General features: G+C 42.8%; 1 protein-coding gene and 3 non-coding genes across 4 annotated transcripts; all 4 read right to left on the bottom strand.

Annotated features, from left to right (window-relative positions):
• Positions 1–392: 392 nt before the first annotated feature.
• On the bottom strand, positions 393–464 carry trnat-cgu (transfer RNA threonine (anticodon CGU)). Its single transcript has one exon. It is a non-coding gene; the product is annotated as a tRNA-Thr (tRNA).
• A 2,236-nt stretch (positions 465–2,700) lies between these two features.
• Positions 2,701–2,772, bottom strand: trnat-cgu (transfer RNA threonine (anticodon CGU)). Its single transcript has one exon. It is a non-coding gene; the product is annotated as a tRNA-Thr (tRNA).
• A 4,263-nt stretch (positions 2,773–7,035) lies between these two features.
• trnat-cgu (transfer RNA threonine (anticodon CGU)) lies at positions 7,036–7,107 on the bottom strand. The gene has a single exon. It is a non-coding gene; the product is annotated as a tRNA-Thr (tRNA).
• Positions 7,108–8,096: 989 nt separating this feature from the next.
• Positions 8,097–26,568, bottom strand: LOC117968868 (butyrophilin subfamily 1 member A1-like). Its single transcript, XM_059015408.1, has 9 exons — positions 26,495–26,568; positions 25,950–26,297; positions 23,199–23,480; positions 21,035–21,142; positions 20,905–20,931; positions 20,076–20,114; positions 19,496–19,522; positions 19,327–19,353; positions 8,097–8,951 (listed from the first exon to the last, which is right to left on the bottom strand). The coding sequence occupies exons 1-9, from the start codon at positions 26,565–26,567 to the stop codon at positions 8,398–8,400; spliced, it is 1,485 nt and encodes a 494-aa protein (XP_058871391.1). The 5' UTR covers position 26,568; the 3' UTR covers positions 8,097–8,397.
• Positions 26,569–27,564: the final 996 nt, after the last annotated feature.

Raw genomic sequence — 27,564 nt, 5'->3', positions numbered from 1 at the left:
AAGGCAAGCTGTGGCTTTCAATTTGGAATTTCAGTATGATGTGGTGTTGACACAATCCCGGTCCTTAAAGGGTTAAGAGCCAAACACACTGACCAATTGCGCCACAGGAATTTTCTGCAGGATACGAGGTAAAAAATCACCAGCCTTGACAGGTTGCATTCCTGAAACTGACAGCTCGGCACCGTTGTGGTTGTGCTTGATAGGAAATGGTGTTGTTGGAGTCGGGGTGTAGCTCAGCGGTAGAGCATTTGACTGCTGATCAAGAGATCCCAGGTTCAAATCTGCATACCCCCATTTTTATTTAAATAAAAATACAAGTTGCATTATATAATTTTTCTTTTCAGCTGCAAAGGTACAAACAAGTAACACATAGTGTTTTAAAGACAGCAACAAGGTACGGACAGGGATTGAACCCGTGATCTTCGGTTTACGAGACCGACGCCTTACCACTTGGCCACCGCACCCTTCATAACTGCAAATGAAATCGGAGGCTTGGACTCTATTGAGAAGGCTGCCCGGAAAGACAATCTGCCTGGAAACCAACCTTACGGTTAACAGCTGAATGCCAAGGATGGGCAAAATAGTCTCGGAAACTCTTTAAATAGAAAACATTGGTCTCCATATTTATTTAAAATACAAATAGAAAATAGGTTGCCAGACATGTATTTTAAATAGAAATGAGTAAATACTATTTTGCAAATAGTATTTTTTTAAAACACTTGACACCATCTACCGGCTGTAGTATACACCCATTTTTTATTTATTGTTTTCATAATAATGAACTGAAAGTTTCAGTACTGCCTCAGTCCACAAGCCTGTCAGTAACCGTATTTTGATCCAAAAGAACTGGTACTTCTATAGCAATAATTACAGTAGTTTTATGCTGTCTTTGAAAATGAATTAATTTGGAGTTAAGAATCGTACATCTTTTACCAGAAACATTTAGTTTTACATTAAATGGATTTCATATTAGAGTGAAGCTATGGTCGCATTGCTGAGTAAGGAATGACCATAAAACAAGGCACATGCTAATTCTGAGGACACACTCGTTTTAGGTGTTAACCCTGTTATTTGCAGCAGCAGCGATGCAATTTTAAAGCTTTTCACCATTTTTCAACTTTTTATTTACTTAAAACAAAAATGCAGTTTCTGCTCAATTTGTAATAAAGCAGTACTTGTTATATGATCCTGATAGTAATCGTAATATAATCAGAGCCTTCTGAGGACACAGACGCCGTTACCCACAGTGACTTACAATCATAAACAAAAACACATTTCAAAAATCACAGTTCAAGTATTCATACATATAAGAGCAAGATAAAACACAATGACTTCAGTTCTAAAAAGTACAAGTATATGACAAAATACGATTCAGTAATCAGAGCAGATAACAGTGTCAGTGATAGTTACATCAGGATATGATCAAATGCAAAATACTGGAGATTGAATAACACTTGTGGCAGATTACAGCTGTCTCCTTTCTCTAACTAAGCGTTCAATCTCCTGCTGCCGTCTAGACTTTCCAGGAATAGTTTGTACTTTTTCCTTCCTTTTTTCAACTCCAAACCTCTCACTTCCATATGCGTAGATGATGTCCCTAAATTTATCCAGCTTCTTTTCAACTGTTCCACTTAACCTTTCCAATGCAAAGCACAGATCTGTGTTTACTGTGTCCCACGCAGTTTTCTCACAAGCTCTTGGCCATTTAACTCCAGGCTTGTTCCAGTTGAGGTTCTTTTCTCTCTTATGCTGGTTTGTCTGACCGGGTTCACAAGGATCATTAGGTTCATCACTAACTGTGTCCATGCAAGTCCTCCTCATGTCTATATATATATATATATATATATATATATAATCTACTAGACAATTGTTAGACTGTAAAGTGGAGGTGGCATTGTCATATGGTTTACATTATTGTTAATGTGCTTGAGATTTTTAAAATAAGTATTACTAATAAAAACTTGTAAAGATTATTTTTGGTATATGATTGCTTGGTTTCTCCTGGATAAAAGCGTTTGTGTGGGAACCAACCACTCGACGTCCTTGTCCTCAATAAACACAAGGTGCCCTAGTCAAATTATTAACATAAATGTAGCTATATGTATATAAAGACCTGCTACACAAGCAACCAACCGTTTGCTAAACTATTTAAGGACCAAGCGGTTTTTTGGCTGTATTTGACTCTTTTCCTATAACAATGCACAAAAAATCAATTTGTTACAGTCTCATCTTGGAATGGGTGTCCTTGTTTTCAGGACACTCTGGGGAACGTTATAGCTTCTCTTAAATAATCTGTCAAAGCCGTCTGGCAAGGCAAGCTGTGGCTTTCAATTTGGAATTTCAGTATGATGTGGTGTTGACACAATCTCGGTCCTTAAAGGGTTAAGAGCCAAACACACTGACCAATTGCGCCACAGGAATTTTCTGCGGGATACGAGGTAAAAAATCACTAGCCTTGACAGGTTGCATTTCTGAAACTGACAGCTCGGCACCGTTGGTTGTGCTTGATAGGAAATGGTGTTGTTGGAGTCGGGGTATAGCTCAGCGGTAGAGCATTTGACTGCTGATCAAGAGATCCCCGGTTCAAATCAGAATACTCCACTTTTTATTTAAATTAAAATACAAGTTGCATTTTATCATTTTTCTTTTCAGCTGCAAAGGTACAAACAAGTAACAAATAGTGTTTTAAAGACAGCAACAAGGTACGGACGGGGATTGAACCCGTGATCTTCGGTTTACGAGACCGACGCCTTACCACTTGGCCACCGCACCCTTCATGACTGCAAATGAAATCGGAAGCTTGGACTCTATTGAGAAGGCTGCCCAGAGGCAATCTGCCTGGAAACCAACCTTACAGTTAACAGCTGAATGCCAAGGATGGGCAAAATAGTCTCGGAAACACTCTAAATAGAAAACATTGGTCTCCATATTTATTTAAAATACACATAGAAAATAGGTTGCCAGACATGTATTTTAAATAGAAATTAGTAAATACTATTTTGCAAATAGTATTTTTTTAAAAACACTTGACACCCTCTACCGGCTGTAGTATACACCCATTTTTTATTTATTGTTTTCATAATAATGAACTGAAAGTTTCAGTACTGCCTCAGTCAACAAGCCTGTCAGTAACTGTATTTTGATCCAAAAGAACTGGTACTTCTATAGCAATAATTACAGTAGTTTTAGGCTGTCTCTGAAAATGAATTAATCTGGAGTTAAGAATCGTACATCTTTTACCAGAAACATTTAGTTTTACATTAAATGGATTTCATATTAGAGTGAAGCTATAGTCGCATTGCTGAGTAAGGAATGACCATAAAACAAGGCACATGCTAATTCTGAGGACACACTCGTTTTAGGTGTTAACCCTATAATTTGCAGCAGCAGCAATGCAATTTTAAAGCTTTTCACCATTTTTCAACTTTTTATTTACTTAAAACGAAAATGCAGTTTCTGCTCAATTTGTAATAAAGCAGTACTTGTTATATGATCCTGACAGTAATCGTAATATAATCAGAGCCTTCTGAGGACACAGACGCCGTTACCCACAGTGACTTACAATCATAAACAAAAATACATTTCAAGAATCACTGTACAAGTATTCATACATATAAGAGCAAGATAAAATACAATGACTTCAGTTCTAAAAAGTACAAGTATATGACAAAATACGATTCAATAATCAGAGCAGATAACAGTGTCAGTGATAGTTACATCAGGATATGATTAAATGCAAAATACTACAGATTGAATAACACTTGTGGCAGATTACAGTACAGTAAATGTAGTAGAATAAGGAGCAGATAAGAGCAAGTAAAGCACATTAAGGAAGAGTGATAAAGTGTCCACAGGGAAAATAGGAGTTTCTACAGGTGCTGTCTGAAGAGGTGAGTCTTGAGGAGGAGCCGGAAGGTGGTCAGGGACTGGGCAGTCCTGACATACAGGAGGCCGCACACCCTTCGTCTTTCTGGAGCTCCGCCACGACCTGAAATAACAAATGGATACATCATGTGAATATGCTGTATATATAAACAGCGATGGTTCCCTCTTTCACCAGCACACTGAGAGTCTCTGTAAGTCACCTTGGATAAAGGCGTCTGCTAAATAAACAAATAATAAATAATGAAACACAGACGTTTTAGGTGTTAACCCTAATATTTGCAGCTTTTGTAAAAAATCAACTTACGGTTCAAGTGGGGTCGCTGGAAACAGTAAAATTGACAATATTTTCTTTTTTAAATGAAGTATAAACCTCAGTTAGGTCCCACTGAGATTTGAACTCGGATCGCTGGATTCAAAGTCCAGAGCGTTAACCATTACACCATGGAACTGACGGTGATGTCCTGCCGAGCGCCTGGCAGGTCTCTCCTGCTGCTCCAAAGTGTCGAATGTTCCCGCTGGCGACCCATGAAGCGGTTTTTTGATAACAAAATATGACTTGTATTCACATTACATTGTGTCTGTGTGGTGTGCGTGGCGCATCCCTCCCCTCTCCCACTCTCCTACTTAACCTGTTGATTACGAAGTAGTGATACTTAACTTGATTGCTGCCATTGTGTTTTTTTGGAGGGGCTGTTTTTTGGTAACAAAATATGGTAACACAGTATGCTAATGAGCTAACAATACACACCTTGAGTGCTGCTATTATTTGAACATGTTTCTAATGAGTTATTGATACTCAGCTTGAATACTGCTATTGTTTACAACGCTGCTAACGGTGTATTGCTGCTTACCTTTTGTAACATATCATGGGTTGATGGGTTGTGAGAGCCGTTTGTTAACATGTATTATGCATATTAATTGACATTTTTATTTGCACCCCATATATATATATATATATTGTAATATTAAAGTGTTGTTTATTAGTTTATGCTATGTATACTATTTATTAATGTGCTACAATTATCCTGCCACTATTACTTATTATCCTCGCTATAGTATATGCTGGTTTTACAATTGCTGCTGATATATGAACGGATTAAGTGAATAACTAACACATGCTTTTGAGAGTCAACTGCTTGGAAGGCAGCTATGCTCACCACTATACCACCAACGCCACTGCTTTAGCTTTATCTGTCTGTTAAACATCAGCAGTTTTTTAAAACGTTCTAGCTTTTCTTAAATAATCTGTCAAAGCTGTCTGGCAAGGCAAGCTGTAGTTTTCAATTTGAAATTTCAGTATGATGAGGTATTGACACAATCTCGGTCCTTAAAGGGTTAAGAGCCAAACACACTGACCAATTGCGCCACAGGAATTTTCTGCGGGATACGAGGAAAAAAATCACTAGCCTTGACAGGTTGCATTTCTGAAACTGACAGCTCGGTAAGAACATAAGAACATAAGAAAGTTTACCTAACGAGAGGAGGCCATTCAGCCCATCTTGCTCGTTTGGTTGTTAGTAGCTTATTGATCCCAGAATCTCCTCAAGCAGCTTCTTAAAGGATCCCAGGGTGTCAGCTTCAACAACATTACTGGGAAGTTGGTTCCAGAACCTCACAATTCTCTGTGTAAAAAAGTGCCTACTATTTTCTGTTCTGAATGCCCCTTTATCTAATCTCCATTTGTGACCCCTGGTCCTTGTTTCTTTTTTCAGGTTGAAAAAGTCCTCTGGGTCGACATTGTCAATACCTTTTAGGATTTTGAATGCTTGAATCAGATCGCCGCGCAGCCTTCTTTGTTCAAGACTGAACAGATTAAATTCTTTGAGCCTGTCTGCATACGACATGCCTTTTAAACCCGGAATAATTCTGGTTGTTCTTCTTTGCACTCTTTCTAGAGCAGCAATATCCTTTTTGTAACAAGGTGACCACAACTGAACACAATATTCTAGATGAGCTCTTACTAATGCATTGTAGAGTTTTAACATTACTTCCCTTGATTTAAATTCAACACTTCTCACAATATATCCGAGCAACTTGTTAGCCTTTTTTTTATAGCTTCCCCACATTGTCTAGATGAAGACATTTCTGAGTCAACATAAACTCCTAGGTCTTTTTCATAGTTCCCTTCTTCAATTTCACTATCTCCCATATGATATTTATAATGCACATTTTTATTGCCCGCATGCAATACTTTACACTTTTCTCTATTAAATTTAATTTGCCATGTGTCTGCCCAATTTTGAATGCTGTCTAGATCATTTTGAATGACCTTTGCTGCTTCAACAGTGTTTGCCACTCCTCCTATTTTTGTGTCGTCTGCAAATTTAACGAGTTTGCTTACTATACCAGAATCAAAATCATTAATGTAGATTAGGAATAGCAGAGGACCTAATACTGATCCCTGTGGTACACCACTGGTTACCTCACTCCATTTCGAGGTTTCTCCTCTAATCAGTACTTTCTGTTTTCTACATGTTAACCACTCCCTAATCCATGTGCATGCATTTCCTTGAATCCCTACTGCGTTCAGTTTGAGAATTTATCTTTTATGTGGGACTTTGTCAAAAGCTTTCTGGAAATCTAAATAAACCATGTCGTATGCTTTGCAGTTATCCATTTTCAATGTTGCATCCTCAAAAAAGTCAAGTAGGTTAGTTAGACATGATCTCCCTTTCCTAAAACCATGCTGACTGTCTCCCAGGACACTGTTACCATATAGGTAATTTTCCATTTTGGATCTTATTATAGTTTCCATAAGTTTACATATAATAGAAGTCAGGCTTACTGGTCTGTAGTTACCTGGTTCGGTTTAGTCTCCCTTTTTGTGGATCGGTATTACGTTTGCTATTTTCCAGTCTGTCGGTACAACCCCTGTGTCAAGAGACTGTTGCATGATCTTGGTTAGCGGTTTGTAAACAACTTCTTTCATTTCTTTGAGTACTATTGGTTGTGCTTGGTAGAAAATGGCGTTGTTGGAGTCGGGATATAGCTCAGTGGTAGAGCATTTGCCTGCTGATCAAGAGCTCCCCGGTTCAAATCCGAATACCCCCATTTTTATTTAAATTAAAATACAATTTTTCATTATATAATTTTTGATTTCAGCTGCAAAGGTACAAACAAGTAACAAATAGTGTTTTAAACACAGCAACAAGGTACGGACGGGGATTGAACCCGTCATCTTCGGTTTACGAGACCGACGCCTTACCACTTGGCCACCGCACCCTTCATGACTGCAAATGAAATCGGAAGCTTGGACTCTATTGAGAAGGCTGCCCAGAAAGGCAATCTGCCTGGAAACCAACCTTACGGTTAACAGCTGAATGCCAAGGATGGGCAAAATAGTCTCGGAAACTCTTTAAATAGAAAACATTGGTCTCCATATTTATTTAAAATACAAATAGAAAATAGGTTGCCAGACATGTATTTTAAATAGAAATGAGTAAATACTATTTTGCAAATAGTATTTTTTTAAAACACTTGACACCATCTACCGGCTGTAGTATACACCCATTTTTTATTTATTGTTTTCATAATAATGAACTGAAAGTTTCAGTACTGCCTCAGTCCACAAGCCTGTCAGTAACCGTATTTTGATCCAAAAGAACTGGTACTTCTATAGCAATAATTACAGTAGTTTTAGGCTGTCTTTGAAAATGAATTACTCTGGAGTTAAGAATCGTACATCTTTTACCAGAAACATTTAGTTTTACATTAAATGGATTTCATATTAGAGTGAAGCTATGGTCGCATTGCTGAGTAAGGAATGACCATAAAACAAGGCACATGCTAATTCTGAGGACACACTCATTTTAGGTGTTAACCCTATTATTTGCAGCAGCAGTGATGCAATTTTAAAGCTTTTCACCATTTTTCAACTTTTTTTTTCCTTAATACAAAAATGCAGTTTCTGCTCAATTTGTAATAAAGCAGTACTTGTTATATGATCCTGATAGTAATCGTAATATAATCAGAGCCTTCTGAGGACACAGACGCCGTTACCCACAGTGACTTACAATTGTAAACAAAAATACATTTCAAGAATCACAGTACAAGTATTCATACATAAAAGAGCAAGATAAAATACAATGACTTCAGTTCTAAAAAGTACAAGTATATGACTAAATACGATTCAGAGAGAGGAGAGGGGGAGTAGAGATGGCAGGGGAGGAGAGAGGAGAGGAGGGGGAGAGGTAGAGGGAGGAGAGAGGAAGAGTAGAGGGCAGGGTTGAGAAATGGAGGGGATTAACATATCATAGGGGAGGCAGAGGAGAGCAGAAGAGGAGAGAAAGAGGGATCTGGAGATGGATAGGTGGAGGGGAAAGAGGCAGACAGAAAGGGAGAGTAGGAAAGGGGGTGTAGAGAAATAAAGAGGAGGGGCTCAGGGTAAGAGGGTGGAAGAGAGAGGATTTCTTCTCATCAGCCCAGAAGAGTGCAGAGAGAGTGTCAGTGAAAGTGAAGAGGAGATTGTCTGAGCTGTTTGAATAGTTTCCTGGTTCAGACAGCAATGTGTGTTTAATCTGCAGCGCTGACAGGGTCAGGGTCAGGGGACTCCAGCACAAGGTCTGTATTCCTGTAACCAGTACAGAAGAATGGATATAGTTTCTCATTGGGATTGAACTCCATGTCAGTGAAAGTGTAGATGTGAGATCTGGTCTCCACATTGTAAAAGGAGAGCTGCCCTTCCTCGTAATCCAGATACACCCCCAGCTTCTGGGGCTTCAGGCTCCGGGGGAGGGGGGTCTCGGGGTCAGTGAGAGCAGTGAACTCACCTCCACTCCACCCCTCCACAGTCCAGTAACCCCGCTGGGGGGTCATGCTGATCCACCCCTTCCTCGGGGCAGACATTCTGCTGACTCCTAATATCCACGCTGTATTCTCCCCCACCTGCACCTGCCAGTAGCGTCTCCCCGAGGTGAAGCTCTCCCTGCCCAGCACACAGAGCCTGTGATCAAATCTCTCTGGAGTGTCAGGGAGATCCTGCCGTGTCTCTCCCAGTCTCACTCGTTTCCCCTCTGCAGACAGGATGAGCCGGGGCTGTGCTGTATCATGGTCCAGAGTCACATCAACTGTGGAGCAGAGAGGAGACATTATTATTATTATTATTATTATTATTATTATTATTATTATTATTACCAGCAGTATTATTATTATAATTATAATATGAAGGTACCTCCTTCATTATTATTATTTATTTCTTAGCAGACGCCCTTATCCAGGGCGACTTACAGTTGTAAACAAATACATTTCAAGAATCACAGTACAAGTAATAATACAATTAAGAGCAAGATAAATACAATGACTTTGGTTCAAGAAAGTACAAGTGTGACAAAATACGATTCAATAATAGAGCAGATAACAGTGTCAGTGATAGTTACATCAGGATATAATTAAATACAAAATACTACAGATTAAATTACACTTGGCAGATTACAGTACTCTAAAGTACAGGATTAAATGCAGTAAAATAGGGGGCAGATAAGAGCAAGTAAAGTGCATTTGAGGAAGGGTGATAAGTGTCCCAGGGGAAAAATAGGAGTTCTACAGGTGCTGTCTGAAGAGGTGAGTCTTGAGGAGGCGCCGGAATGTGGTCAGGGACTTGGCAGTCCTGACATCTATAGGAAGGTCATTCCACCACTGCGGGGCGAGGGTGGAGAAGGAGCGGGCTCTGGAGGCAGGGGAGTGTAAAGGAGGTAGAGCCAGTCTTCTAGTGCAGGCGGAGCGGAGAGGTCGAGTGGGGGTGTAGGGAGAGATGAGGGTCTGGAGGTAGCTGGGTGCAGTCTGGTCAAGGCATCTGTAGGCGAGTACAAGAGTCTTGAACTGGATGCGAGCGGTGATCGGGAGCCAGTGGAGTAGGCAGAGCAGTGGAGTTGCGTGAGAGAAGCGAAGCAGAGAGAACACCAGGCGAGCAGCGGAGTTCTGGATGAGCTGGAGCGGACGGGTGGCGGACGCAGGGAGGCCAGCCAGGAGGGAGTTGCAGTAGTCTAGGTGGGAGAGTACCAGGGCCTGGACCAGGAGCTGGGTGGCGTAGTTGGTGAGGAAGGGTCGGATTCTTCGGATGTTGCTCAGGAAGAATCGGCAAGTGCGTGCCAGAATGGAGATGTGCTGGGAATAAGAGAGGCAAGGGTCCAGGGTGACTCTGAGATTTTTAACGGAGGATGAGGGAGAGAGTGTGGTAGATTCCAGAGGAACAGAGATAGAGAGATCAGAGGAGGGGGAGGAGGAGGAGGGAAAGAAAAGGAGGTCAGATTTAGAGAGGTTGAGTTTGAGGTGATGCGAGTGCATCCAGGAGGAGATAGCAGACAGACAGGTAGAGATACGGGAGGGGATAGTGGAGTCAGAGGTGGGGAAGGAGAGGAAAATCTGAGCATCATCAGCATAGAAATGGTATGAGAAACCATAGGATGCGCTGAGGGGGCCCAGGGAGCGGGTGTAGAGAGAGAAGACTGACCCTTGGGGACTCCTGTTGAGAGAGGGTGAGGTGTGGAGGTTGCTCCACGCCAGGTTACCTGGTAAGTGCGGTTGGAGAGGTAGGTGGAGAACCAGGCCAGAGCAGTGCCAGAGATTCCCAGGTAAGCGAGAGAGGATAGTAGAATAGAGTGATCGACAGTGTCAAAGGCACATCATACCTTCACTGTTAAGGTGAGCTCCTAATTAAAATATAATTTATATTGTTTTCTAATTAAACAAAATGCTGAAAACCTGACATCAGTAAATTAGAATATATACTAAACTAAACCAGAGGAAAAAAAACTACTAATGCAAATATTAAATACATAACAAGCAAAGAAGAAACGACAAAACCAACTGAGGATTACAAGAGGACCAAAGAACCAGGAATACGCGAGAAAAGAGGAACGAAAGAAAGAAAGAAAGAAAGAAAGAAAGTAAGAAAGGCAGAAGGTAAGCCTCTTACGTCAATTAAAATGAATCTTGTAATAATATTTACTAGATATAAATATTAACTAAAACCCAAGATCGCCACGTACAGTAAAGTCTCTTAAATCGACAGGCTGAACTCAAGTGGCAGTTTGAAATTGCAGTTGGAATTGTAGCAATTCTTCGAATTTCGAACTGTAGCAGATTTCGGTTGTCATGGAAACCGCAGTGAACGCAATGAGCCGTGAGATACGCGATCCTGAAGAGAGGAGAAGAACAACACAAACTGAAAGTGTGAGAGAAAACCCTGACGGAGGCTCTTCCCTGACCGGCGAGTGAACAAGATCTGGAGCCCAAATATCTTAGCCTTTTCACACCAGCACACCCGAGCCGAGCCGAGCCGAGCCGGACCCAAGCCACAATTAAACAAGGACAGACACACACACGGCTCAAAATAAACAAAAACGCAGTCCAAGGTGAAACTGACGTTTACCTGTGTGCAGCCTACACCCCTCCCTCTGAATCCCCAAACTACAATGAGGAATATTTTCATACCCTCCACACAGAGATCAGCCATTTCCAGACCCAGGGAAATGTGCTGCTCTGTGGGGATTTCATGGGAGACAGTTAGTGCATCTCTGCCAAGCCTGGGGTCTGTACATCATTAATGGCAGGATCAGAGGGGACTCTTTAAGTAGATTCACATGCTGCTCAGCTCTTGGGACTAGCGTAGTTGATTACGCCATCACTGACCTGGACCCCTCCTTTATTAATGCAATTCACTGTCAGGCCACAAACACCTCTGTCAGACCACAGTCAAATTACTGTGTTCCTACAAAGAACAGGACAGCCCAGTAACACACTAATAGAGCCATGCAAGCTGTACCATCTGAACCATACTTATAAATGGGCTCCAAACAGCACAGAGGAATTCGATAAAGCAACTGGCTCTCCTGAAATCACTAACCTTACTGACACCTTCCAAATCACACAGTGCCAGCCTACTGTGAGAGGAGTAAATCTGGCAGTTAAACACATGAATGAAATATTAGAAACAACAGCAAGCAAGGCAAATCTAAAAAAAAATGAACAAATAAAAAACAATCAGAAGCACAAACCCAAAGAAAAATGGTTTGATGATGAATGTGAAACAATAAGGAAAAAACTAAGACAAGAATCAAATCAAAAACATCATCAGCCACACAACCCAGATTTAAAAACAAAGCATTAATATCGTACAGAAAATGAGAAAAAGCGGCTTGTGTAGAAGACTTACAGTGCCTTGCATAAGTATTCACCCCCCTGGGACTTTTCCACATTTTCTAGTGTTACAACCTGGAATTAACATGGATCTAATTGGGATTTTACCATTTCATTTACACAACATACTTAACACTTTGAAGGTGCAAAATATTTTTTATTGTGACACAAAAGTTAATTAAACAAAAAAAAGACATTTGTTGGTTGCATAAGTATTCACCCCCATGAGTCAATACTTGGTAGAAGCACCTTTGGCAGCAATTACAGATGTGAGTCTTTTTGGGTAAGTCTCTACCAGCTTTGCACATCTGGATCCTGCAATTTTTGCCCATTCTTCTTGGCAAAATTGCCCAACCTCTATCAAGATGGATGGGGACCGTTGGTGAACAGCAATTTTCAAGTCTTGCCACAGATTCTCAATCGGATTGAGGTCTGAGCTTTGACTGGGCCATTCTAAGACATTCAGGTTCTTGTTTTTAAACCACTCCAGTGTAGCTTTGGCTGTGTGTTTAGGGTCATTGTCCTGCTGGAAGGTGAACCTTCGCCCCAGTCCCAGGTCTCTTGCAAACTGAAACAGGTTTTCCTTTAGAAATTCCCTGTATTTGGCTCCATCATGCCCTTAATCCTGACCAGTTTCCCAGTCCCTGCCGATGAAAAGCATCCCCATAACATGATGCTGCCACCACCATGCTTCACCGTGGGGATGGTGTTCTCAGGGTGATGAGCAGTGTTGGCTTTGCGCCACACATAGCGTTTGGCGCTAAGGCCAAAAAGTTCAATTTTGGCCTCATCAGACCAGACAACCTTTTTCCACATGTTTGCTGTGTCTCCCACATGCCTTTTGGCAAAAATAGGATTTGATATGGGTTTTTTTCAGCAATGGCTTTCTTCTCGCCACTCTTCCATAAAGCCCAGCTTTGTGGAGCGTCCGGGTTATAGTTGTCCCATGGACGGTTTCTCCCATCTCAGCTGTGGATCTCTCCAGCTCCTTCAGACTTACCATTGGCCTCTTGGTTGCTTCTCTGACTAATGCCCTCCTTTCCTGGTCACTGAGTTTTGGTGGACGGCCTTCTCTAGGCAGAGTCGCGGTTGTGCCATATTCTTTCAATTTTTTAATAATGGATTTAACGGTGCTCCGGGGGTTGTTCAAAGTTTGGGATATTTTTTTATAACCCAACCCTGATTGGTGCTTCTCCAGAACTTTATCCCGGACTTGTTTTGACAGCTCCTTGGTCTTCATGATGCTGTTTGTTTAGATATGCTCTCTAACAAACTCTGGGGCCTTCCAGAAACAGGTGTATTTAATCTGAGTTCATGTGACACTTTAATTGCACACAGGTGGACTCCATTCAACTAAATATGTGACTTCTGAAGGCAATTGGTTGCACCAGAGCTTATTTAGGGGTGTCACAGCAAAGGGGGTGAATACTTATGCAATCAAGACTTTTCAGTTTTTTATTTGTAAATAATTATGAAAAATATGTAGATTTTTTCCCCCACTTCGACACTATGGCCTATTTTGTGTAGATCAGTGACAAAAAATCCGAATTAAATCCATTTTAATTCCAGGTTGTAACACTACAAAATGTGGAAAAGTCCAAGGGGGGTGAATACTTATGCAAGGCTCTGTATATTGAACCCTGACGCCCCGAAAACAAGGGAGTGGTTGTACAGTATTTGTTATCAGTCTATTTGTTTTTCTATGGGTCTCTCGCTATATCGCGGTCCTTGATATATAGCGGATTTGTATTGGACCCCGACACCCACGATATCGAGTGGGTGTGTATTTGGAAAAACTATTTTGAAAATCTTTACAAAGAAACCCTACAAGAGAATTTTACAACAGAGCAAAATTTAATTCGGGAAAAACTTAAATCATTAGAACTATCTATTAAAGACAACCAGAATCCACTTGACCTCCCAATCTCCCCACAGGAGCTAGCAGAGAAGCTCCAGGGACTCAAACCCAGGAAAGCCTGTGACCCGACAGCATCAGTACCGAGATGCTCAAACACAGCAGCCCTGAGCTGCAGGAGGCTCTGCTTAAATTATTCAACCTGGTACTACAGGAAGGCTGCTGGAACCAAGGGCTTATATCCCCAATTTACAAGAGTGGAGACAAATTCAACCCCAACAACTACCGAGACATCTGTGTGAGCAGCAACCTGGGGAAGGTATTCTGCAGTATCATCAATACCAGAATACTGGCCTTCCTTACTGAACACAGTGTCCTGAGTAAGAGTCAGATTGGATTTCTATGACCATATTTACACCCTCCACACCCTAATCAACAAACATGTACAACAAAAAAATAAAGGAAACATTTTCTCTTGTTTTATAGAATTTAAAAAAGCACTTGATTCCATTTGGAATGAAGGTTTCAATGACAAAATTCTACAACGTGGTGTAAGGGGTAAAATTTACGACATAATAAAGTCAATGTACTCAGAAAACAAGTGCGGAATAAAAATTGGCAACAAAAGAACAGAATTCTTCACACAGGGTCGTGGAGTGAGACAGGGCTGCAGTTTGAGTCCAACACTGTTCAATATTTACATCAGTGAATTAGCAATGGTGTTGGAGCAGTCTGCAGTCCCTGGCCTCTCTCTACATGACAAAGAAATTAAATTCCTGCTCTATACAGATGACTTGGTCCTGCTGTCGCCCACAGAGCAGGGGCTACAGCAGTACTGTCACACCTGGGCCCTGACAGGCAACATGAACAAGACCAGAATTATGATCTTAAAAAGGCCAGATCTCAAGGTCCCACTTCACTCTACACAACACACCCTAGAACAAACCACACAATATACATACCTAGGCCTGACCATGCATGAATTAGGCCGCTACCCACTGCTCACGAGCATGCAAAAAAGAGCACTACAATTCAGGATGCATCTAAACAGAAGTGAGCCAGACTCCCTCCAGTACAAGGCCCTTCTAACTGAAGAGCTCAGCCCAGAAAAGAGTCTCCTCAGCGAGCTGGTCCTGAAGCTCACTACACTAACCCACACTAACACTAACCAGCTTCAGGACAGCTCTGCTACAGCACTGCCAATCAGAGTCAACCAAACTGTAACACAAATCAAAAACTCCTATCTGGAACATTGGGACAAAGAAACAAAAACCCCAAATAAACTGGAATGCTATCGAGCCCTAAAAAGAGACTTTACTCTGGAGGGGATCTCTTCACTGTCAGAGATACAAAGCAGAGGCAGATCCTGACCAAGTACAGGCTCAGTGACCACAGCCTGGCCATTGAAAAAGGCGACACAGGCAGACCTGGCTACCCAGAGAGAATAGGCTCTGTGGTTACTGTGAGACAGGAGAGGCCGAGACAGTGATGCACTTTCTCCTACACTGTGAGAAATACAACCAAACAAAGGACAAATTCCTTAAAAAAAATGACTATTTCCCTCCCACACTTCCCACAATTGACTGACCCAGATAAACTGGCAGTCCTCCTGGGAGCGGGACACATGGCCCCACTGGCTGCCCAGTATGTAGCTGCCTGTCACAGCCTGAGGGACACACAGTGAGCACACTGCACAGGGGCGAGACATGAGACAGGAGAGAGGGGAAAGGAGAGAGGAGAGAGAGGGGAGAGGGAGGGAGAGGAGAGAAGAGAGAGGGTGGCAGAGGAGAGGGGAGAGGGAGAGGATAGAGGGATGGACAGGAGAGGGGAGAGGGAGAGGAGGGGCATTTGCACATAAACATAATTAGGGCTTCAGATTTGTTTTCTCATCTCCTTAAGAATTTAAGCAATTCGTGCTTCTCAATCACAACTGTACAATTGATTGAATTTACGGTTTTTCTTCTATTTAATGGGCTTTTTAAATCGTAATTCTTACTTTTTCATAGCAAAGCAGAAGCGACTCATCTTTATTAATGTCAATACAGTCACGCACAGCGATTGTAATAAAGTGTGTCCAGCATAAAACACTTTACTGTTCATTCTAGCTTTAATAAAGAGGAGTCTCTTATTAACATGTCGCGATCTCGTTTGCACGTCCTGCTTGTAATGGAAATGAAGGCTTGGCTGATTGAAAAGCCCATTTAGTTGTTTCACAGAATGAATCAAGTTTACTATGAACACGTTTCTCAGTTGTGATTGAGAGACACAAACTGCTTCACAGGGATCAGATGAATTCTTAAAGCAGAGTAGAAAAGTCGGGTAAAACACTGACAATCAGAAGCCCAGCCTCGAGTATACACTGGGATATGCATCCCCACTGAGGAGAAGAGGAGAGGAGAGGAGAGAAGGATAGAGGGAGGGGTACACTCATGAGAGGAGAGGTGCAGACAGGCTCCAGATTGTGACACTCTTAATAATGTGTATAAAGAATGTCTGTACCAAGTTTCATCACAATCAGATCAGCAGTTCTCTAGATGCATGTCAAAGTGTAACATATGGAGCTCTGCAGTGTCTACATGTGATCTTCACTTCACAGTGAGTTCACAATCTGGGGCATTATAACTAAACACAGGGTTCATACACTTTTTCCAACATCAAAATTCCATTCTTTTTACAGACTTCCATTTGCTTGTCCTAGGCTTGTGTTTTAGTTTCTACTAGTTTTTCGATAGATTCACATAGGCGGGTAGCCGCAGAGCATTATAGCTTTTTGATCCAGAGCAGAAGTTGCTCCTGGTTTTCTAAAAGTATTTGTCAGAATCTGGAGGTGCATATCTAGCAAGAGACAATGCAGGTATGCAAAAGAGAAGTAAGATACAATCCAAGAAATGTCCAATATTTGAGAACTATGTTGATTATTTACAAAGAGAATATAAAAAGTTGCATACTGCAAGTATACTTGTGACAAAGTAGGATAGTATAATGGTACCAATAATATACTAAAACCAGACAATTTTGGCACAAGTATACTTGCAGTATATTACTTTTTTGTAAGGGATGATATTGGACTCTGATCCAAACTTCTTTACACCCTCTGTTAAATGCTGAACACTCTGGGAGGTGAAAAACAACAGAAATGAAATAACAAATGTGCAAGTGTGGTATATTAAACATACAAGTCAAACACTAAATACAGCACACCCTTGCTGTAACAACCCTGTTTGGATCCAGAGCCTTTTGTTAGCTATAGTAAAAGGACAATCCAAAACAAACAATGGAAGTTAAGAAAGTCACCTTGGATAAAGGCATTAGCTAAATTATTAATAATATTATTACTGTTTTTATTCTTTGATTTTTTTTTATTATTACAGTATGTGTCACTACTACCACTAATAATAATAATAATAATAATAATAATAATAATAATAGCAATGAGATTGTTAATAAAAGTAGAATTACAAGTACAGTCCTATTTGTGGCTGCATCCAGTATTCTGGCTGCTGTATCCTATTCATTGAACACAGTACGACCAAAAAAAAAAAAAAAAAGCGCATCAAAGTTTTAGATTTGTTTCAATTGCAAATGTTAATTTAAATCTTGGTTCCTTATTCAAAACAACAGCCAACATCAGCAGCAGTTTGCAATTAGCATTTTATTTTAAATCAGTATTTAATCGTATAATTAATCCTGGTCAGGATTAAGGGCATGTTACAGCGAGGATGTAAACAGTATATCTACACTCAGCTGACGGTTTGGACCCAAGACTGTTGATGCACTCGGTACTGTAAGTTACAAGCAAGCACCATACATTTAAAATAAAATTATTACATGTTATTAAATCACATTAAAATAAATGAAAAAACATGCTACGTTTATACACACCATAGCGGCTACAGAAATCGTTTTCTTTTTTTTAAATCTGAGTCAGTGATAATAACTATTGTATTCGATTTTTAATAAAGGTAACTACAAGATAACAAAATGTTGGTGTTGGTGAGCAGAGTACAGTAGCTTGTAATTAGAGTGTGTAGCTTTAAAAAACATAGCCTTCAATATAAATGGATATATTTTGGCTGTCGTAGTGTCCATTTTACCGTTCGTTTCACTGGAGCAGTCACGGGGCAATCCTCGCGGGATTTGGTCGCAAACAACATAGTTGCTACTAGTAAATTGCTTAGGCAGTTTACCCGCTTTCGAGGTCAATTATTGTTAATAAAAAAAAAATGATATCAGAATTATTTTCATTCTCCTGTGGTACTAGTCAAATTCCAGACTTTTTCAAGACTTTCATAACGGAGACGTGGTTTTTCAAGCATTTCAAGCCCTGGAAATCAGTTTGGCATCTTCCCATCCATTCTCCAGGCTTCCAGACTCGCGTATGAACCCTGTAAACACACACTCTGCTCTCCTTTTCAGCACAGCCGGCACGATGGATTTTAGCGCCCGGGGCGAACGAGAACATTTGCGCCCCCTACCGGTTTTTTTCTACGTTACACGAGTTAAGATGTGTGTGTGTATCGATACAGTATAAAGATATATAATATGTATTGTATGTTGATATTTTGCAAAAAAAAAAAAAAAATTTAAAAAGAAGAAACTTGCAAATACTGTATTGGTAAAAAAAATAATAATAATAAAAGACAAAAAACCCTCCTACCAATAAAAAACAGATAAATGACTACAGCGAAATAATTATCTATCGTTTTAACACACACAGAAACAAACTAATAATAATAATAATAAACAAATATATATATTGACACGACACCTGAATAGGAATCCGATGCGGGCAGCTCATTTAGATTACTTACACCTCCGTCCATCTCCGTCCGGAAAACATTTTCAAAACAACACATACGACAGTAGAAAACTAAATAAGAGGGATCTCAGATGTCTGTTCAGCATCTTGTCTCAATCGTCATCTCCTGCCGTGGAGCTGCATGCAATCAAACACACACACTGACACTGACACACACACAGACACACACACACACTGACACACACACACACACACACACCCAGACACACACACTGACACAGACACACACACTGACACACTCTCACACACACTGACACACACACACACACACTCACACACATAGAGACACACAGCGCGGGGCAGCAATGTGGAGTAGTGGTTAGGGCTCTGGACTCTTGACCGGAGGGTCATGGGTTCAATCCCAGGTGGGGGACACTGCTGCTGTACCCTTGAGCAAGGAACTTTACCTAGATTGCTCCAGTAAAAACCAACTGTATAAATGGGTAATTGTATGTAAAATAATGTGTTACCTTTGGGAAGCACGCAGGGTTGGCGTTAGCTGAGCTGGGAGTGCACAGACGTTTAAATGGGGCAGAATGTAAATATAGATGTGAACACAGTGAGTGAGACGGGGCTCCTCGCTGTTCTTTTACCCTCCACTGTGAAAGGAATCCATTGAAGAGACACATACCTGCTGAGCTGCGGATCCACTTCCATTCTAGAACACAGAAATAAAGAGAGCATTATTTTACAATCACTCCTCCTGTACTTTCTACAGTTCAGAAGATGTGCAGCACACACTAACCAGCAGGGCTGTGCTGGGGTGAGTCAGGCTGTGGATTTACACACACTCTACATACCTGATTTAGGGATCTGTCTCATAGACTCTGTGAAAAGAAGAGAGCTGGATTACGTTCTGAACAGTGAGGTGTAAACTCATCTATTGAATTACACTGAATAATAGACAAAGTGTATTAAACACAGTATATTAAGAGGCTAGACTAACTGTGACTGACATGATATATCCTTGAGCAGGTCCAGTAGAGAAACGGTCTGCAAGCACACATGGAATAATGCACTGGACTCGCCCTGTGGGGCGATAGAAAGCTAACACAGACACACAGACAGATAGAAGGATAGAAAGCTAACACAGGCACACAGACAGATAGAAGGATAGAAAGCTAACACAGACACACAGACAGATAGAAGGATAGAAAGCTAACACAGACACACAGACAGATAGAAGGATAGAAAGCTAACACAGACACACAGACAGAAAGAAGGATAGAAAGCTAACACAGACACACAGACAGATAGAAGGATAGAAAGCTAACACAGACACACAGACAGATAGAAGGATAGAAAGCTAACACAGACACACAGACAGATAGAAGGATAGAAAGCTTTCTGGTAATTCTGAAAATAAAAAACGATTCTTACCAAGTTCCTTACGAAGGTTCTGATAAAGATACAGAGCAGCTAAAAAAATGAATCAGACAGAACAGTGTGTGGTTATCTCAGCTCCAGTACAGATTAAACTGAGACAGCAGTGTGGTTATCTCAGCTCCAGTACAGATTCAATTGCAGTATGAAAAACACATGGAGGCTGTGTGGTTCAGTGGTTAAAGAAAAGGGCTTGTAACCAGAAGGTCTCCGGTTCAAATCCCACCTCAGCCACTGACTAATTGTATGACCCTGAGCAAGTCACTTCACCTCCTTGTGCTCTGTCTTTCAGGTGAGATGTAGTTGTAAGTGACTCTGCAGCTGATGCATAGTTCACACACCCGAGTCTCTGTAAGTCGCCTTGGATAAAGGCGTCTGCTAAATAAACAGATAATAACCAGTTAAATGAACAGGATGTCCATTTGAAAATGAATCCGATATCTGCAAAGTATATAAAACATACAAACTAAAATTGCTACAATTTTCAACATCCCTCCCTAAGGAAATATTTATATTCCTAAGCCTTTATGTCCAAAATAAATAAATAAATAAATAAATTTAAATTTGAATAGATTAATTTATTTAACCAGGAGATTTAATTTATTAATTTATTTAATCAGGTCTTGTTTACAAGAGGGTCCTGGAAACAATAAAATAACAATTGCAATGTATAAAAACAATTATATTTATTATTATTTATAATCATTTCTAATGAGCTGGATTTCTGGTCCAGGGATGTGTTTATTTATGGGTGTGGTAGTTTAAGATACTGCTGCAGAAACCTGGAATGGGTTTTCAGCATCTCTTCATTAAGTGCTTTACTTACCCATAGGCTCAAGCTTCCTCTCCATGGCTAGAAGAAAAACAGAACAGTCCATATTATTGTAAACCTGTTTGACATGTTTAAAATGCACAGAGCTATATGAAATGCCTCATGATAATGATAAAGTTCATACCATCCATTCTTCTCCATTGGATCACCAGCAGAGGAATGGCTCCAATACTGAGAGCTAAAGTCAAGAAGAAAGCCACCATCCATCCAGAGACTCCTGGGAAAAAATCACCTGGAAAACAACACAGCAGCTCAACACACTGGAACACACACACCCCTCCCAATACTGAGACACACCCCCTCATAGTGAGCATTCCACACACCCCTCCCAACACTGACCACACCCCTCATAGTGAGCATTCCACACACCCCTCCCAACACTGAGCCACAGCCCTCATAGTGAGCATTCCACACACCCCTCCCAACACTGAGCCACACCCCCTCATAGTGAGCATTCCACACACCCCTCCCAACACTGACCACACCCCTCATAGTGAGCATTCCACACACCCCTCCCAACACTGACCACACCTCTCATTGTGAGCATTCCACACACCCCTCCCAACACTGATCACACCCCTCATAGTGAGCATTCCACACACCCCTCCCAACACTGACCACACCCCTCATAGTAAGCATTCAACACACCCCTCCCAACACTGACCACACCCCTCATAGTGAGCATTCCACACACCCCTCACAACACTGAGCCACACCCCTCATAGTGAGCATTCCACACACCCCTAACAACACTGAGCCACACCCCCTCATAGTGAGCATTCCACACACCCCTCCCAACACTGACCACACCCCTCATAGTGAGCATTCCACACACCCCTCCCAACACTGACCACACCCCTCATAGTGAGCATTCCACACACCCCTCCCACCACTGAGCCACACCCCTCATAGTGAGCATTCCACACACCCCTCCCAACACTGAGCCACACCCCTCATAGTGAGCATTCCACACACCCCTCCCAACACTGACCACACCCCTCATAGTGAGCATTCCACACACCCCTCCCAACACTGAACCACACCCCCTCATAGTGAGCATTCCACACACCCCTCCCAACACTGAGCCACCCCCCCTCATAGTGAGCATTCCACACACCCCTCCCAACACTGAGCCACACCCCTCATAGTGAGCATTCCACACACCCCTCCCAACACTGAGCCACACCCCTCATAGTGAGCATTCCACACACCCCTCCCAACACTGAGCCACACCCCCTCATAGTGAGCATTCCACACACCCCTCCCAACACTGACCACACCCCTCATAGTGAGCATTCCACACACCCCTCCCAACACTGAGCCACACCCCTCATAGTGAGCATTCCACACACCCCTCCCAACACTGAGACACACCCCCTCATAGTGAGCATTCCACACACCCCTCCCAACACTGACCACACCCCCTCATAGTGAGCATTCCACACACCCCTCCCAACACTGACCACACCCCCTCATAGTGAGCATTCCACACACCCCTCCCAACACTGACCACACCCCCTCATTGTGAGCATTCCACACACCCCTCCCAACACTGACCACACCCCTCATAGTGAGCATTCCACACACCCCTCCCAACACTGAACCACACCCCCTCATAGTGAGCATTCCACACACCCCTCCCAACACTGAACCACACCCCTCATAGTGAGCATTCCACACACCCCTCCCAACACTGAGCCACACCCCTCATAGTGAGCATTCCACACACCCCTAACAACACTGAGCCACACCCCCTCATAGTGAGCATTCCACACAACCCTCCCAACACTGAGCCACACTCCCTCATAGTGAGCATTCCACACACCCCTCCCAACACTGAACCACACCCCTCATAGTGAGCATTCCACACACCCCTCCCAACACCCCAGAGAGTCAAAATGGAGGACTGCCCATTAACCCCCACCCCCACCAAGAAATGTGTTTGATTCAGATACTGACTGGTGCACTAGTTCATGTGTTTGATTCAGATATTGACTGGTCCACTAGTTCATGTGTTTGATTCAGATATTGACTGGTCCACTAGTTTATGTGTTTGATTCAGATATTGACTGGTCCACTAGTTCATGTGTTTGATTCAGATATTGACTGGTCCACTAGTTTATGTGTTTGATTCAGATATTGACTGGTCCACTAGTTTATGTGTTTGATTCAGATATTGACTGGTCCACTAGTTCATGTGTTTGATTCAGATATTGATGCCCCATCATGATGACTGTAATCTATGGTCAGTGTCAGTCAGGCTCAATCCACAAACATGTGATACTCACTGGATATGTGGAGTTTGGATTTCCAGTCTGGTTTTGGTGTTTTACTTCTAACCAGACAGGAGAACACGTTGGACTGCTGTTTGATTTTGATGTAGCTGCTGACACTGCGGAGCCCCTGACTGACTCTCAGCAGTGTTGTGTTGGACAGTGATGTCACATCGTTTCCATTCCTGTCTCTCCAAATCACTTCAGGTTCAGGGTCCCACCCCTCTGATCTGCACACCAGCCGGGTCTGTTCTCCTTGTGTAGAGTCCATAGAGATTGAGGGCTGGGTCCCCAGAGCTGTCAGGGAATAGAGACAGTGAGACACACACAGATAGACTGTCAGGGAATAGTGACAGTGAGACACACACAGATAGACTGTCAGGGAATAGAGACAGAGAGACACACACAGATAGACATGCCAGCCAGGTCTACTCATCTTGTGTGATATGTCTTTATTGTAGACTGAACTACTGTGTCAGTGCTGACATATCCAGTCCTGTGAGGATCCCAGATCCCCTGTATTATATTATGAGTTACTGTGTCAGTGCTGACATATCCAGTCCTGTGAGGATCCCAGCTCCCCTGTATTATATTATGAGTTACTGTGTCAGTGCTGTCATATCCAGTCCTGTGAGGATCCCAGCTCCCCTGTATTATATTATGAGTTACTGTGTCAGTGCTGACATATCCAGTCCGTGAGGATCCCAGCTCCCCTGTATTATATTATGCCCTGTGAAAGGGCTCTAGGGGAGGCGGTCATATGTACTGTATGCACGTCACACTTCACAGATTGCTCTATATATCCAGAGAACTGCTCAATCGACTGTTGTGAAACTTGGTATTAACATTTTTAAGTAAAGGTTATTGAGAACATCAGATTGTGAGGGTATAGGGAGAGTGTGTTTCTGTTCAGCATTCTGTCTGCATGTGTGACAGAGACAGAAGGTATTTGAGCTGTAAATCTCCCTCCCCACCAGAAAGGGCGCTGTGTAAGGTTGGTGTAAGCTTCCTCCTAGATGGGCTGACTCGACGGTAGATTGAAACCAGTGTAACGGCACGTACACTGAACGACTCTACTGCGATCATAAACTCCATTGCAATCAGCTGCGAGGCAGACAGTGATTGGATAAACCATGGCGCCGGGCTGATCACGGGGAGGAGTTTTGGTACAAAGGGGACGCAGCTACGTGAGTATGGCCCCTCATGCTGAACATGATTGCTAATCTGGAGCACTGTTTGTTTTGTTTTGTGTTTCTGTGTTACAGCCGAGTAAGAGCCAGGGAGCTGCAGCCAACCCGAGCACCACCCACATAGCACAGCACAGCACAACACAACACAGCACAGCACAGCACTGCACAGCAACACCACCCACACAGCACAGCACTGCACAACACAACACAACACAGCACAGCACAACACAACACTGCACTGCACAGCACAGCAGAACACAGCACAACACAACACAGCACAGCACAACACAACACAGCACTGCACAGCAACACCACCCACACAGCACAGCACTGCACAATACAACACAGCACAGCACCCACACAGCACAGCACTGCACAGCAACACCACCCACACAGCACAGCACAACACAACACAGCACAGCACAACACAACACTGCACAGCACAACACAGCACAGCACAACACAACACAGCACAACACAGCACAGCACAGCACAACACAACACAGCACAACACTGCACTGCACAGCACAGCAGAACACAGCACAGCACAGCACAGCACAACACAACACAGCACAGCACAGCACAGCAGAACACAGCACAGCACAACACAACACAGCACAGCACAGCAGAACACAGCAGAACACAGCACAACACAACACAACACAGCACAGCACAGCACAGCAACACCACCCACACAGCACAGCACAGCACTGCACAACACAACACAGCACAGCACAACACAACACATCACAACACTGCACTGCACAGCACAGCACAGCACAATACAGCACAGCACAGCAACACCACCCACACAGCACAACACAGCACAACACAACACAACACAACACAACACAGCACAGCACAACACAGCACAGCACAACACAGCACAGCAGAACACAGCACAGCACAACAAAACACAGCACAGCACAGCAGAACACAGCACAGCACAACACAACACAACACAGCACAACACAGCACAGCAGAACACAGCACAACATAACACAACACAGCACAACACAACACAACACAGCACAGCACAGCACAACACAGCACAGCACAGCAACACCACCCACACAGCACAGCACTGCACAGCAACACCACAGCACAACACTGCACTGCACAGCACAGCAGAACACAGCACAGCACAACACAACACAGCACAGCTCAACACTGCACAGCACAGCACAGAAGAACACAGCACAGCACAGCACTGCAGAACACAGCACTGCACAGCACAACACAGCACTGCACAGCACAGCACAGCAGAACACAGCACAACACAACACAGCACAGCACAACACAACACAGCACAACACAACACAGCACAGCACAGCACAGCACAGCACAACACAACACCTCACTGCACAGCACTGCACAACACAGCACAACACAATACCTCACAGCAAGGCACATATTCTATACTGTTCTGTACATACTGTTGTATATGTCATGACCATCATTCAGAATACTGCTTGTCTACATTTTTTATTTTACAGTCGTGGGTAGTTTTGTAATGGAGACAGGAGCTGGTAACACATTAGTAGTGGGTTCAACTTGTGTATCAAACATTACTGACCTGCGACTATCACTTCAGTCTGTCCTTCTTCATACTGACTTCCATCATCAGCAAAGCAGGTATAGACGCCTCTTTCAGAGGGCCGGATGTATCTCAGTCTCAGTGAGATATCGCCTGTCTCCAGTGCAGAGGGAGAGAGAGCAGTGCGGCCCCGGTAGTCACTGTCCTGTCTGCTGAGCTGATCCCTTTGGTTCAGATATAAATGAACAGGCGTGTCGAATCTGTCCCTGTACCACCTCACTTCCATGTCCACAGCACTGACTCTGGGTGAAATGTGACAGGGCAGGATGACATCATCACCAGGTTCAGCAATGACAGGCTGATCAGAGCCAACGACACGCCATCCACCTGAGAAAGAAAAGACAAGGTAAAGCAATAGCAAACAAATATGCTGTTTCTCAAAATAGCACTCTAGTATTAGAAATAGTTGAGAGTTATTAGCTGTTCTGTGAGCTCATACATTGATGCAGACAGTTATATACAGGGCCCTGGAAAGAAGAGGGTGCATCTCAATTGATCAGTTTCATTTCTACAGCCCCTCTCACCTCTCTGTGTAGAAACAGCTGGAAGCAAACTCAAGACAATGAGACAGGTCCTCCCAAGAAATCTCAGCTTCATTTCCCTGGAAAACAACACAAGTGTTTGAGTGACAGTGACTGCTTTACGGTATCCTCAGTAAGGAAAGAGAAAGGGGGGTTGGTGCTACACTGGGATAGATGTTATGGTATCCTCAGTAAGGAAAGAGAAAGGGGGGTTGGTGCTACACTGGGATAGATGTTATGGTATCCTCAGTAAGGAAAGAGAAAGGAGGGTTGGTGCTACACTGGGACAGATGTTATGGTATCCTCAGTAAGGAAAGAGAAAGGGGGGTTGGTGCTACACTGGGACAGATGTTATGGTATCCTCAGTAAGGAAAGAGAAAGGGGGGTTGGTGCTACACTGGGATAGATGTTATGGTATCCTCAGTAAGGAAAGAGAAAGGAGGGTTGGTGCTACACTGGGATAGATGTTATGGTATCCTCAGTAAGGAAAGAGAAAGGGGGGTTGGTGCTACACTGGGATAGATGTTATGGTATCCTCAGTAAGGATAGAGAAAGGGGGGTTGGTGCTACACTGGGATAGATGTTATGGTATCCTCAGTAAGGAAAGAGAAAGGGGGGTTGGTGCTACACTGGGATAGATGTTATGGTATCCTCAGTAAGGAAAGAGAAAGGGGGGTTGGTGCTACACTGGGATAGATGTTATGGTATCCTCAGTAAGGAAAGAGAAAGGGGGGTTGGTGCTACACTGGGATAGATGTTATGGTATCCTCAGTAAGGAAAGAGAAAGGAGGGTTGGTGCTACACTGGGATAGATGTTATGGTATCCTCAGTAAGGAAAGAGAAAGGGGGGTTGGTGCTACACTGGGATAGATGTTATGGTATCCTCAGTAAGGAAAGAGAAAGGGGGGTTGGTGCTACACTGGGATAGATGTTATGGTATCCTCAGTATGGAAAGAGAAAGGGGGGTTGGTGCTACACTGGGATAGATGTTATGGTATCCTCAGTAAGGAAAGAGAAAGGGGGGTTGATGCTACACTGGGATAGATGTTATGGTATCCTCAGTAAGGAAAGAG

This window comes from Acipenser ruthenus, chromosome 50 (genome assembly GCF_902713425.1).
Source record: "Acipenser ruthenus chromosome 50, fAciRut3.2 maternal haplotype, whole genome shotgun sequence".
NCBI lineage: Eukaryota > Metazoa > Chordata > Actinopteri > Acipenseriformes > Acipenseridae > Acipenser > Acipenser ruthenus.
This window is presented reverse-complemented; position numbering and strand designations above follow the sequence as displayed.